This window comes from Heloderma suspectum, chromosome 2, assembly GCF_057233095.1.
Source record: "Heloderma suspectum isolate Gila_16-S chromosome 2, 16-S_ref, whole genome shotgun sequence".
Classification (NCBI taxonomy): Eukaryota; Metazoa; Chordata; class Lepidosauria; order Squamata; family Helodermatidae; genus Heloderma; species Heloderma suspectum.
In genome coordinates this window covers 256,520,350-256,534,700 of record NC_139459.1, presented here as the reverse complement: position 1 = coordinate 256,534,700, position 14,351 = coordinate 256,520,350, and the positions used below count along the sequence as shown (strand labels likewise).

The 14,351-nt window shown below is 43.0% G+C and overlaps 1 protein-coding gene across 3 annotated transcripts in view; it reads right to left on the bottom strand.

The window, feature by feature from the left end:
* FNIP1 (folliculin interacting protein 1) overlaps window positions 1-14,351 on the bottom strand; it is a 104,695-nt gene that overhangs the window by 65,975 nt on the left and 24,369 nt on the right. The window contains exon 1 of one of the 3 annotated variants that reach the window (XM_084838872.1): window positions 8,486-8,673. The exons of the other annotated variants lie outside the window; for them this stretch is intronic. Within the exon in view, the coding sequence (XP_084694998.1) occupies window positions 8,486-8,586 (101 nt within the window). The 5' untranslated portion in view covers window positions 8,587-8,673. Of the gene's footprint in view, window positions 1-8,485; window positions 8,674-14,351 lie in introns of those variants that run through there. 3 annotated transcript variants of the gene reach the window in all.

Below are 14,351 nucleotides of genomic sequence, written 5' to 3'. Positions count from 1 at the left end.
TTCTGGTCCCACCCCCTTTTGCCTCTGGACCTTCCCCTTTGCCTTTGGCCCCACCCATCACTGCAATGCAGCCCCCAAGAGCTTCTCTGAAATTGAGTTCAGCCTGAAAGAAATTCCTCATGCCTGTGTTACAGTATACGGTCAAATTGGTATATCATTTGGAGCACAGAACAGTCCAAGATCAAGGTCACACCTGGTCCTGAGCTGAATATGAAAGATGTTTAGGCATTAACAGGTTGTGAACTCACAGCTTTTTAAGTGCATAGTACATAATGATCAGATCCAACTTATTCTAAAATGTTGTACTGCCTGCAACCAAGACAGAACAAAGACTGATGCAAATGTAGTTCTTCTGCATGTTATTTACCTCTTCTCATTTTTTTATATTCATTTTCCAGTTACTGCATTTCATCCAACTTTATACACTTTAGCAACTTCTGTTGCTCAGCCCCTCCTCTGTTTATTGTACACTGTTATGGTTCCAGCCTACAGGCAACAACAAGGTGTTGGGGAGGGGAAGTCAAAACACCAGGCTATTTGTTAAGCAACAAAGGGTGCATGGCTGGCTGGGGCATACCGGGAGTTGTAGGCCTTTTCTCTGTCTAAACATGCATAGGATCACGCCCTAAAACCTTTTCTTCTGCTCCTTACACTTTCTAAAGTTAATGGGGTCCTACAAAGGGGTCCCACCTTAAAGTACCCTGAAGCATCTAATTCTTACCATCAGTAGAGATGATAGAGGACCGAGTGGATCACTGATCTTCAGTGCTCCTCCATGTATTGTATCTTGGATGTCTAAGCTGAATCGAAATCATAAAGCATTTATATTGAGGGAGGGGGGCAGAAGATAGAAAAATAGCGGGAAAAGGAGAGAGTGGCATTGATCAGAAAGTGAGAAATTGTATGGATTGGACATGTTAAAAGTCTTTAAAACTGCAGCATACTTTATGGGTGGTCCCATTGTTTTAGATCCAGCTCATAAGGAGTAAATATTAAATGAAATTCTACATTAGGAAGACACTATATGGTTCACGGGCACATTCAAGCCTTTTTGCTCTAGCCTATCCAGTTCACAGAAGCTACATCCCCGCACTATGAATTCCCTCTGAAAACATTAAGTCCTGCATATCCTTTATACAAAGTATTACCACCACCAGAATTTTTCAACTGCAAAGAAGCCTGATGACATTTTCTATTACATTACCATTATCCTTTATAACAACAACAAAACACGAATTCCCACTTCGACAAACCCTCTTGTTCCTCACCATAATTTAAGGAAAATATAAATCTACCCTGTTTTCTGTTTGTAGCACCAAAGCTTACCTTTATTTACAAAGTAAACGAAGTGTATATTTGTTTACAAAGTGCACATTACTCTATTTTCAATTTGTAACCAAAGTACTACTTTATGACCATTACTCAGAATATCCCCATAGATACTCTTGACTTATTGCTTCCATTGTAAAGATGGGAAATAGAGGAGAAACATGTATTACTTTATCAAACCATTTAATCCAACCAGGTTTCCCAACTACAAACAGCTAAAATGAACTGTTGTTGGATTTTGCCCCCGATACAAATACTTTTAGAACTTTATTTGTATGAAATGGAAACTCTCAATGTCATGAGATGTTATTGTTCAAAAAGAAATACAGACCACCTAGAACTGTAATTCTCCTAAAATCACCATTACTCACAATAATAATGGCTGATTTCTAAAACGTTACAGCTATCAGACAATTATTTCCGACATCATATTAACTAAAGTCATGAAAACTGCTGGGCGATGAATCACTTTAAACTATTTTTAAGGACATCTACGCAAATGATATTTATAGTTTATGCCAGCTTATCTGTTCTGCATGCCTTTCATGTTAGCACCTTTTTAGAACATTGATAGGAACAAACGCCCTGAAATAGGCTCCTGGTCCATTTCATCTGGTACCCTTGCCCCTCTCACTCTTTCCAGCAATGACCACTGCTGGACGCCTCAGTGGAAAGGAGAAGTACCCAAATGCATCTAACTAGAAAGTGATGTATAATGAGGGAAACATTGACTCCCTTGGCTAATAACTAGTGATCAACTTACACTTCAGTTTGTAGCACTTATTATGTTGCTGTTGGATTCCGCCTGTGGATAGTGACAGACTAGTGGGTGGAGGGTTTATTCCCCATGAAGGAGGAGATAAGAATCAATAGTGGCAGTGGCCTTAAATCTAAAGAATGACTGCAAAGAGAAACTCACCATCAATAACACATAATAAAAAGGCAAGTGATTGAGGAAAGATGGGGCTGCTTAAATCCCATTTCATTCAGTGGGATTTAAATTGCCTCACTGTGTTCAGGACTTCAGCGTTAGTAATGAATTCAACGCTCCCAGCATGGGTAATGCATGGCTTAAAGTACATTCAGTCACCGGTTTTAAAAAATAAAATAAGCCAAGGTGGGGAGAGTACGGGCCTGCAGGCCGCAATCTGCTACTTTTCACCCCAGTATGCATTGCCACCAGCTGCCATCTCACCCACAGGCCAGCCATTTCAGGGCGGAAAGCAAAGAAGACTTTTCTTCAGGGCGGTTACTTATGGCCTGCCATTCCCTACACCTTGTTTCCCTCATAACACTGCTATGAGGGGTGGCGGGCACTTGTGGGGAGAACTGGTGGTAAAAGGAGGGTGCTTAACACTCTGCCCACATGCCAAGTCTTCCCTGCAAATTCCCATCACCCAGCCCCTTTTAAATGATTCCTCCTCCCCCCAGCTAGGGTCTAAACTGAACGAAAAGCCCTCCTGAGGGGAAAACAGCTTGGGGGAGAATTTGCGGGGAGAATCAGTGGACAAAGGAAGGGCTAAGCACCTGCCCCTTCCATCCACCAATTCTGCCCTGCAAGTACCACCCCACTTCTGTGTTCTTGTTATCTCATCTAACATGGCTTTATGTGCCCCCAACTGCCCAGATAATGTGACGTTCTCACCACCACTTTCCTCTGTGCTACAGCGTTAATTGTACTACAGTGCTAACTTGGAACAGATTCTTCTATGACTCACTTGATGACATTTTATCCTCATCTGGAAATCTTAAAGTCCCAGTGCCTACTGGTAAAACCCCTCCCACCTCATAATCATTCCTCTGTAACTATCACCTAGTGACTAATCAATTGAAGTTTCTGCCTCATTCACATAGGGAGATTTATCAACCAGTTAAGTTACATCTAGTTTTACTTGTCAGGTCTACCCACAACAATATTTTACATTGGATAACTATTTCATAGAAACACTGGCCATATAAACATAGGAATCAGAGCAATCCATAAACCTGTGCATAGTGTTACAAAGCCAACTCTGACAGCACCATCCTATACACATCTACTGGCTTGCTCCCAGGAAGTGGGTATAGCTTGAAACTACTTGAATCTTGAATCTACTTGAATTGGCTTGCATCTACGTCTAGGCTATGTCTAGCACATCTTCTCCATTCGGTTCAGTGTGATGCACCCAGATAGACAGAGTGTTGGGTTTCCCATATGTGAGAAGCCATATTGTCAAATCTTCACTCAGCTGTGAAGCCAGGTAGGTGGCCTGAGGCAAAGTTATGCTCTCAGTTTGAACTACTTCATGGTTAATGCTAAAATCTGCTTTCAACTCCCCAGAGGGAGGGAGGGAAATTAGGCAGATTTATTTATTTATTACATTTATATCCCACCTTTTTTCCTCTTTAAGGAACCCAAGGCGGTGTACATAATCCTTCCCCTCCCCCTCCATTTTATCCTCACAACAACAACCCTGTGAGGTGGGTTGGGCTGAGAGTCTACGACTGGTCCAAAGTCACCCAGTGAGCTTCCATGGCCGAGTGGGGACTAGAACCTGGATCTCCCAGCTCCCAGTCCAACACTCTAGCCACTACACCCCACTGGCTCAGACAGACAGACGGATGATAGGAAGTCTGTATACAATTCTCACAATACAATACAATATTCATGAAGGTGATGAAGTATTAAAGCAAATTTTCACAGGCTTGGGAGAGGAGGACTAAATTTGGAGGGAACCCCCAAATTCTAGCAGCAAGGAGGAGTTAAACACAGGATCGGTTGAGAACGAGAAAGAAACAGGGGCACCACCACAAGTTTCAGGAGAGAGACTCAGAGGAAATCTTCCCGTTGTTACTCTTGCGTATTTCAAGAGAAAATTGCAAAGCACATATACAAACCAATATAATTCAAGAACATTTGTTGTGGCTAGTTTATATCTTATATCATCCAGAAATAGAAGTGCTCCTGAGAAAGGATCACTTGTGATCTGAAACAAGGACTTCACCCGCCACTTTTCCTTTTTTATAAATAAAACTGTGAAGTGAGGCCACAGCATTTCGGTACTATTCCTTTAGAGCAGGGATGCAGAACCTCCTTCAGCCTGAGGGATGAATTCCATTTTGGAAAAGCTCTCAGGGGCCACGCTCCAGTGGTGGGTGTGCCCAAAGGCACAAGGGGCAGCGCCAAAATAGCCAAAATTACCATCATTTGTTATCTTAAAGGTCTTAGTGCCCGTAACTAAGCCTTATGAGAGGTATTCCAGCCTTTTAGAACGGGACAAAAGATGGGAAGCCACCAGGCTGGATGTGCCCGATCTCATCTGATCTCAGAGCTAAGCAGGGTCAGCCCTGGTTAGTACTTGGATGGGAGACCGCCTGGGAATCAGGCTTCCTGCACTGAGCAGGGGGTTGGACTCAATGGTCTTGTAGGCCCCTTCCAACCCTATAAGTCTATGATTCTAGGTCTGGTATAAACAAATCATGGCTGGGTGGAAAGGGGCGGGGCCTTCTAGGGAACCTTCGAGAGCCGGATTTGGCCCCAGGCCTGAGGTTCCGCACCCCTGCTTTACGTGGATGAAATTAAAGTTTTATTGGTATGGTTTAATCTGTATGGAGTTTTGTTTAGAATCCTGGCTCCTTTATTTACCAGCTCCTAAAAACATTTTGACTTTCCTATAGTATACTGTAAAATAATATTCCTAAAGTCAAGCCCCACTTCACTTACACAAAACAATGGCACAGAGTAACTCAAAGCCAGTTTTCAGTTGTCAATATACCTAAGTTCAGCACACAAACGCAGAACTAAATTCTGATCTAAAGAGACTTCAAAAGATGCTGCTGTAGAAAAGCGAGGGAGGGAGACTACAACTCTTAAGAGGATCCTGAGCATTTGCAGTTGGCAAGAAGGAGGTGGACACCGACAGTTGGGTTTAAGATTTAGCTACAACTGAATTGATTAATTACATTCATTAAATGAGCAGTTGGGATCAGTGCTTGTGTGTGTGTGTGTGGCGGGGGGGTCTCTAGTTGACTTAACCCAAGGAACTGGTCTGGCTGTGCAGCCACAATTGTTCCTCAGGCACCATGGCTCAACCTGAACCACCTGCCTATTGTTAGGCAAAGAGTGGTCCCCTCCACCACAACCATCTGGCCCTGCTGGGCAGTTCCTAGCCTCCAAGCCATATAGCTGCTGATTATAGGAGCTGCCCCAGCTCTGGTGAGCAACTCCTGTCCTTGTGCTAAGAGCATCAGAAGGGTTTGTAATTCTAATAATCTGTGGGCTGACTCTTTCCACCCTTAGTGTCCCTGAGGCTGGCCAACATGGAGAGAGGCCTTATATAGGCACCCACCAGCCCAAATCTTGTGACAGCCAGGAAATCTCAGCCATCGCAAGATTTTCTTCCCAAAGTATCACAATGTCTGGAAGTCTCCCAGGCATCACGAGACCTCACTGCCTTTTTGGGCAATCTGCTCTCACCTCTGAGGGAGGCTGATGGACTGTGCCACCTGTCTCCAGATTCACAATCATTCCCCACCACAGCGGACGTGTGTGTGGGGGGCTCGCTCCTTCCTTATAACTATGACACTGAAGTGGGCCCAGATTAAAGTTACGAAGCCAGTGAAGCCACTTCTGTGTTTGCAGTCCATAGGACGGCCTGGTTAATTGTGGGTAGAAGGAGAACCAGTGACAGACTTACAATTCCTGACTAGTAAAGATTATGCAGCACTGAAAGATATTTCTGAAGGCCAGAAATAAATTTGTCTTATTACAAAACTTCAAACTGGCTTGTAAAGTTGTTAGTTATTTTATGCAGGGCTGAGGTGAAGGTGGGGAACAGCATACTTTCTGCCTGCCACATCTATAGACCTAAAGTCTGACTCCAGTAGCACACAAGCTTAAGTTTAATATCATACAAGCTTCTGTAGGTAGCAATAGGGCCAGCATCAAGGGTAGGCATGATTGGGTGCCTGCCAAGAGCCCAAACCTCAGCAGGGGCCCACTCACAAAAGCCCCATGGCTTTGCTTCTACACTTCATCGTTGCAATCTGCTTCCTCACCTGCCCCTCGCTCTGGCCCAGACAACAGGGGAGGTGAGAAGGAGGAGCGGTGGATGCCCCTGCTGACTTGCTCCCTGGCTCTCCGCCTGTCAAGCAAGCAAGTGGCAGCAAGGAGGAGGAGGAGGAGCAGTAGCAGCGGGTGGCAACGGTGGTGAGAAGGCAGACTCACCGAGGAGGGGGCCCACTGGGGGTGCCTTGCCCAAGGGCCCTCAGAAACCTGGAGCCAGCATTGGGTAGCAACCTGTTTCTCTAGGTGCAAAGGAGGAATCCGATCTGTCTCACTCACCCATTAGTTTAGCAGTCATTTGTAAAGGTAGCTGCACACATTTGGTCAAATAATCTTGAATTGCTTGATAGCACACAGACACTGTACCCTGCTCTACTCAACTGTCATGCAGAAATAAACACACTGTGCAATAAGAAGAGCAATAATACCCAGGTTTTATGCTGCCTCTGGGTTTCCATTAGCCTTAACTCCTGGCTATTCTCTAGACCAGCATCCTCCAACCTGGTGCCCTCCAAATGTGTTGGATTACAATGTCCATCATCCCCAGACAGCATGGCCAATGTAGACTGACCAAATGAAATTGATGTGAGTTTTCACTTTTATTTCCCACCGGTTAGTTTGTAGTCTCTTTTTCTCCATTTGGCTCAAGACAGATCTGTATTCAGGATTACTATTATTTTTAGTATCTATTAAGAGACCTACTTAAGTGGTCCCCTCCCCCCCACACCATTTTCAAATGTTTGTCTTCCCCACCCACATTTTTTAAAAGCAACTTAATCGGAATGGGTAGGATGGATTTAATATATACTGTATATACTGATGCTTTCACCATTCAACTACTATAATATTAAATGCAAGCACTTGGGGGGCATAATGCAGCCAAAGTTAAGCACTTTTTACGCCACATTAATTTCAGTGGAAATTAATGGGATTTAAAAATGCTTAAGTTTGAAGATAGCATGCCCTAGATATTCAGGTGATGAGGTATGGGTACTTTTAAAATATGTCATCCCCCACCCACCCCAAGCACATGTTCAATTTCTAGAATCTTTATTATACACAGAAACTTTCACCAGTTGATTATTTTTGGAAATAATCCTTATTATGCAGCAGTCACACCTAAAAAAGACTGTAACCCCGATGGATTAATCAGTAGCATTTCAGGCACCCTTTCATAATCTTTCATTGCAGCAACAAATCTCTTGGCAAAAACTAAAGGTGGTTATGGCTGCAATCCTATACCTACTTACCTGGGAGCAAGCCCATGAACTCAGTAAGGCTTACTTCTTAATAGATATGCACTGAATTGCACTGTATTTTTTTTCAAGTGCCATGCTACAAAGCTATTTTTTTTAGAAACAACAAAAAAGCATCATTATTTCCACAAAATAAACCAGGCAACTTCAAACATGTATACTTTTTTAAACCAAGTTTACCAAGTCTGCCATTGAAAAAAATGCCCAGATCTTCATATTTTGTCATACCTGGGAAGCATTTTTGTCCCTTAAGCGAGCTCCACTTTTCAGAATCTCTACAAACTCCTGTTAGGAAGACCAGCTGCCAACCCAGGTTAATAATAGAAATGAACCACATTCATCCAGAACCACAAGACTGTCAGGTGACAGATTGAGAGATCTGAATTTAACTGAAACAAAAGACGTTCCACACTGTAGCACAAAAAGGGGGGAAAGAAAAAGAAGGAGAAGGGAAGCTTAATCCCAGAGGCAGGATTACCCCCACCGCCCCCAAAAACAAATCCCTTAAAGAAAAGAAGCAGATCCCTGAAGCAGAATCCGAGCTTTCAGACCAGGGTCCACGCACAGATGCTGCCCTAGAGTTTCATAACAGAGAGCCTGCCTTTCCATGCCGTTGTTCAGTCCAGAATTTTTACTAAAGCAAACACTGTCTGTTCCCCCCAGTTCCTTTGTCTCCTCGAGTGTGTTACTGCAGAGGACAGAAGATCAATCTAATTCATCAGCATGCTAAGTGCCCCCTTGGCAGCCACTATGGTCTGTACATGCCAGTTTCATCTATCCTCCTCCTTCAGCAAAGCCAATCTGGGCTGAGCCTCATGACCAGGGTCGCCCGGCAGCTGTGGCTGCAACCCTGCACCTCCATGGTCCACATTTGCCAGAAATCCAGATGGATCGAAGGGAGGAAGACAACAACGCAGCCTCCTCTCCCGGCAACCTCCCGCCTTCCCCTTCTCTCATTTTCTACATTCTTGGGAGCTGCGGGATGCCTCTGTTCAACCCTTGCTGACAAGCGCAGCCAGATGAGTGGAAAAGCAAGCCCTAATAGCCATCATGTGACCCAAAGCTGTCAGTATATGCCACCTGGATCAGCAATGAGCTTGCCAGCCAATCCCAGCTCCGCCTTGCAGACATGCATGCAGATTTCACCATGAAAATAAGGCCATTAACCATTTAACAGAGCGGGGCTCTTGACTGGGTGTCTGATTTATTATTTAGCACAAAGCAGGGGAAAATATGCTTCTCGTTTATGCCTTTTTTTCCCCTTGTTCTTTTTGCACAGCTCTGGCACAGATCGGGGCAGAACCCTGGTAAGTTTGATTTTAAAGTAAGAAGAGACAGCTTTATTATTTTCCCCCCACCGTGAAATCTTCACCCTCCAACCCTGCCCAGCCTGAATCTTCTGTAGGAACAAAGGAAGTACTGTTTGTTTCTCAAAAGGCTCATTAATATTACAAGTGAAACCCCAGAAACTGCAAAGACAATTGGATGGCAATGTACAGCTTAAGACCCACTTAGAAACCCTGTCTGTCTCCCTGGCTGTAAACAAGGTTTCATAACTGTTCATGGGGCATCACGCAAATATGGAAGGAGGGCTTGACCTAAAATCTTCAAATTAGGGGAAAGAGCAAGCCATGAAGAGAGTCCAATGTACTTGGAAGTGTAATCCTGTACATATCTACTCAGAGTCAGAAGTAGGTCCTACTGAGTTCAATGGGACTTATTCCCAAGTGTGTATAGGGCTGCAGCTCCAAAGGCGGTATAGTCTATCTTTGCCAAAACCTCTTTCACATTGTCTTAGCGATGTTTAATTCCAAGACACATTTCTAAGAGGATAAGGGAAAGAAAAGTGACAATTCAGGGTTTTTAAGTTTGTAGAAGCCATTAGCTTGAAACCAGAGTTTCTCTAAAAACAAACACCAAGGAGAGATAGAGTTACATTTTGCAGAGAAAAATTAACTGGTTTGCCACCTTAAAATACAAAAACATGAAAATGACATGCTAGAATCTCGGGGGGGGGGGGAGTTCAAAACATAATTAATCTTGCTTTGGTTTTAGACTCTCATCAATCCAATCAAGTACGTGTTGGTTATTTGTTAAAATGCAGTTACTCTCTTGTGTGGAGATGGGGCAGGGGCAGAACAGAAACATGTTAAACTGCAACTGTTTCTTCAAAAATATATTTTGTGAAATGTCAAAATTTTCTGTGAGAAGGCTTCCTCAGTTTTAAACAGTATATGAAAAAGTTTGACCTGGTTGGCATATAACAGTAACTTATGGTTTATTTAACCCATGGTTTGTTGCCCTACCCAGGGTTTGTCTGGCAGGCGATCTAACAAACTGTGATTTGTTTTCTCAATCCCTAGGTTGTTTCCCTTCTCCTTTGCCCACTCCCTCCCTGCCAGTGCTACAGCACCCTCTCCCTCCCTTTGCTGGCACGCACCTAAGGGTGTGTTTTTTAACCACTCTTGCCCGCCACCTCTATAGCCTGGTGAAACAACCTATGAACAACCCATGGTTCTGGGTGCATATGTAACAATAACCCATGGTTTAAACAACCCAGATTTCACAACCCAACAACAATCCATGACTGCTCTTTTTGTGGTTATTTGCGGTGAACAAAACAGTTTGTTAGCACAGCTGGATCTGCGCATCAAGACAACCCAGAATTCAACAACCCCTAGGTTAAATAAACATGGGCTAGTGTTATGTGCAAACTAGTTTTTGTAAGGACCTCATTTCACCAGTAATTTTCCATTTGTAAACTCAGTGTAACTGGACTATGCCATTCACAGAGTCCTGAAGATTTAACGTTCTACCTGGAGGATTTTATAACTCTTTTGATGGATTCCAGGGTCCTTCCACCAATGTTCTTCAGTATTGTGTGCTGCTTTTTAATATACCCAAGTCCAAAACTTCTTCAAGTGTTTCTTTGCAGTGCATTGAAGAATTCGGTTTTAAAAAGAAAGCCAAACGCCTTGTGAATTCAGTCACTTCTGTATTTGATTAATTTCAGTTCGGTGAACTATACTTGGAATTACACAGCTCAATTAGTATAAGTCTGTAGGATTTAGCTCTTAAAAGTGCTCCAACTTCTAGTTGTCTGAAGTGTCTTTAATACTCAGAATGGAACAGTCCCATCCCCTAATGGGCACAATCCTGCCAAAGTTAAAAACGTTTTGGTTCCATTGAAATAAATGGCACATAGAATCATAGACATTAAAGTGCTTAATTTTATCTAATATCTTGTTAGTAAGGAACACAAACAGAACCTATTTTCAGTGATATACCCAAATTCAGTGATTCACCCAAATTCCCAAAAAGAAACCATGTTATCTGCCACTGCATATCTTGCTGTTAAAAGAGTGTTGATGTCAAAAGTGACCTTTTCTTCCTTGAGCAATGTAATGGTGAGAAGTTCGTGAGCCCAATCTATTATGCAGATATTTATTTACAGGAGTAAGATTCCATATTACCTCACTCTAATATGCATGCACATAAAAGAGCTTTTAATAAAAAGGCACAACTGCTGTCTAGCAAGTGATCAGGAAAATATGCGAATAGATTTCCACTAAAGCTCTAGGAAATGAAGGCCAGCCTCAGAAAATGCAAACAGAGTAACCAGCAGCAGGAAAGATGCAGATGGCAAAGAAGGCTCAGGTTGTGGCAAAGAGGCCCTACAATGCCTGAAATAAGTTCTGAGCCCCATTTTGTACCTGACAATTCTCCAGATACTGCTTCATTTTATTTTACTTCTGAATGAAGTTAAACTTCAGTGATTTTTTAGAAAGATAATTAACATAAGAACAGACCTTTATGCCACTGTTGAGGGCTTTAAAAAGAGAGAAGATATCTAGAAATAAACAACGTAAGGAGATGGTGTGTGCTTTCATCAGACTGGACACAACTCTCTATGTCTGAAACAGAATCTATTTTTTTTCAACCACATACAAATCTCTTATTTACATTACTACAATCCCAAGACAGGACAAGCAAACAAGCAACTAGCTGAATGCACAGATGTACAATATCGACAGATTCTTACGAAACTATTAAAAACACAATCTTCCATTTTTGCAGGATCAACCACTAGCTTGATCCTGCAAAAACTATCATACATAAAATGCCCATCGTCAAATCAGTGGACATTGGATGCAAGCAAAGCTTTAGTGAAGTTTCATTCTGTAAGCCCCAAAATTAAAAAACAACCTTGTGAAAGGTTTAAAGTGAGTTGTAAGTTTATGAAAAGTTCTCTTCCTATCCACACAGTACATGTCCTCATTGATGGATACTATAGAAAATACTGCTTTCTCTAAAGGTGTCTGATGCTGAATGAGTAAGTTAAAGATAGCTAAGTAAAAATAAACTAGCCAAGAAAGAATGTGATGCATGGTTAAACTATACTGGAACACCAGTGTTTGTTTTGTATCCAGTTCCCAATTGCAATCTTTTATAAATAGATACCAAACAAGTCTACATAATAGCAACTGGTACTGCAAGACAACAGCGCATTTTTCCCCAGCCAAACAGTTATTTTATTGTGCACCCAATCTTTCCCCAAAGCTATTAAAATGGAAGTGTGAATAGTGCAGTGTGCACATTTAATGGGAAGATTTGGGGAAGGAATAATACTAGTGCAAATTGTTTTTGGCCATTCTGTTGAAGTTGCTATCTGAATATCTCACAATGGCATGTGGGAAAATGCCTTGACATGTCATGTCACGTCACATTTTCTTAAAGTACACTCACTTTTCTTTGCAGGTTGATTTGATGTACAATTCAGATAACCCTTTCAAGTCACTAGCAAATGAAGTACATTGCCTTGCTCTTCTGTTTTCCCTCTATTTTTCCCAACCTAACATACATGCATGGTGTGGAGAAGATGGAGAAGGAGGCATTTTTTCCCCCCTCTCATAATACTAGAACCCGGGGTCATCCCATGAAGCTGATTGCTGGGAGATTCAGCACAGATAAAGGGAAGCACTTCTTCACACAGCACACAGTTAAACTATGGAATTCACTTCCATAAGCTGTAGTGATGGCCACCAATTTGGCTGGCTTTAAAAGGGGGTTAGACAAATTCCTGGAGAAGAAGGCTATCAGTAGCTACTAGTCCTAAGGGCTATGTGCTACCTCCAGTACCAGAGGCAGTGAGCCTATGTACACCAGTTGCTGGGGAACACGGATGGGAGGGTACTGTTGCGCTCATGTCCTGCTTGTGGGTTCCTGGCCGACGGCTGACTGGCTGTTGTGTGAACAGAATACTGGACTAGATGGACCCTTGGTCTGAACTAGCATGCTTCTTACGTTCTTACATGATGGTCATGCTGCCAGTGGGGGATGGGGGTGGGAATAAACAAATTGTGAGGCTGCCTCTGTTGAGTCTTGCATTTTTGGAAGCAGTACCATATCTTGCAGCTGGATTTCTACATTTTTCCTAAATGAAAATCATGATGGTTAGAAAGTGAGGTTTAAAGAATGAAAATTGAAGTTGATGGCTTCTATTTTTGCAACACTGCTATGCTTGCAGATGGTATAGTGACGATTGAGACAGAAGACTGAGGATGACATTTTGAAGAAACCTGGTTAAAACCTGGCCAAGTGAAGATTCAGACCTTAGAGAGGATCAGTGTGGACATCCAGCCTTTGACACAAGCTACCTTGACACATGGTGATCAGAATGCTTATATGAGCAGCCATTTGCACAAACGAGCCAGAGGAATGGCCAGTTGCACCAGCTCTTTGTCAAAACAGGAGCTCATCTAGCCTACCGCTGTTTACTCTGACTAACAGTCTGCTGCCCAGGATTTCAGGAAGAGGCTTCCCAAGCATGATCCTGGAGGGTAAAAACAGATGTAATATAAAAAGACGACTCACTGTGAGTTGTTCAGCACCATTACAACTGCAACCTCCTTTGCATGATGAGACGTACAATGCAGTTAGCTGAACTCTAGTCTAGACATTGGTTCTGTCACTTCCCTCACACTTCAGATGGCTTCCCACTTTTGTTTTTTGTCTTTTGCCTTATTTAAAAATAATAAGAAGACCTCAAAACTTGTTTTAAAATTTAGAGTCCAGAAATGGAGGGCCGTGACATCAGGCCAAAATTTGTGATGGCCTTGGCCCTGATCTTTCCCCAGCTTGGGGCTTGGAAGTCTCCAAATTGCACCCAAGATCACGTAGGATTCTTCCCCTCCCCTGCCCCGCACTAAGCTCAGGAAGGGGGCGGAAACTCGCTTAGTGCAACTACAGGGAAGATCCCCCACCTTCCTCTCCAGCTCTAAGCTTGGGAGAAGAGTGGGGTTCATCACATTCACTGGGGGTGGGTGGAGGTGGTCTGGCCATGGTGACTGTGGCAAGCAAATATGTGGCCCTTTGCTTTAAAGAACGTCAAAGCTGCTCCAGGAAATGCAACATCAGAGGCACCACCCAATCAGCAACATCTTTAGCTGACTCCTGCTGCAGTCTTGCAAAAAGGGAACAAGAAGCAGTGGATTCTCTTCTACACGTTGCAGTCTCCAGCTGATCATACAGATCTCTTGGAGCTAAATCCAGCACCAGGGCAGGTAATGAATGGCAGATGCTCCCTTGTAGATACTTGAATATAAAGGGTGCTGCTGATAAGGATTTTATGGTGCAATCTCCCTGCCTCATTCATGGAATTTTATGGGTCAAGGAGATCCTCCACTTGTAGGCCTCCAGTGTTTTCCCACTGCTTCTTCTGT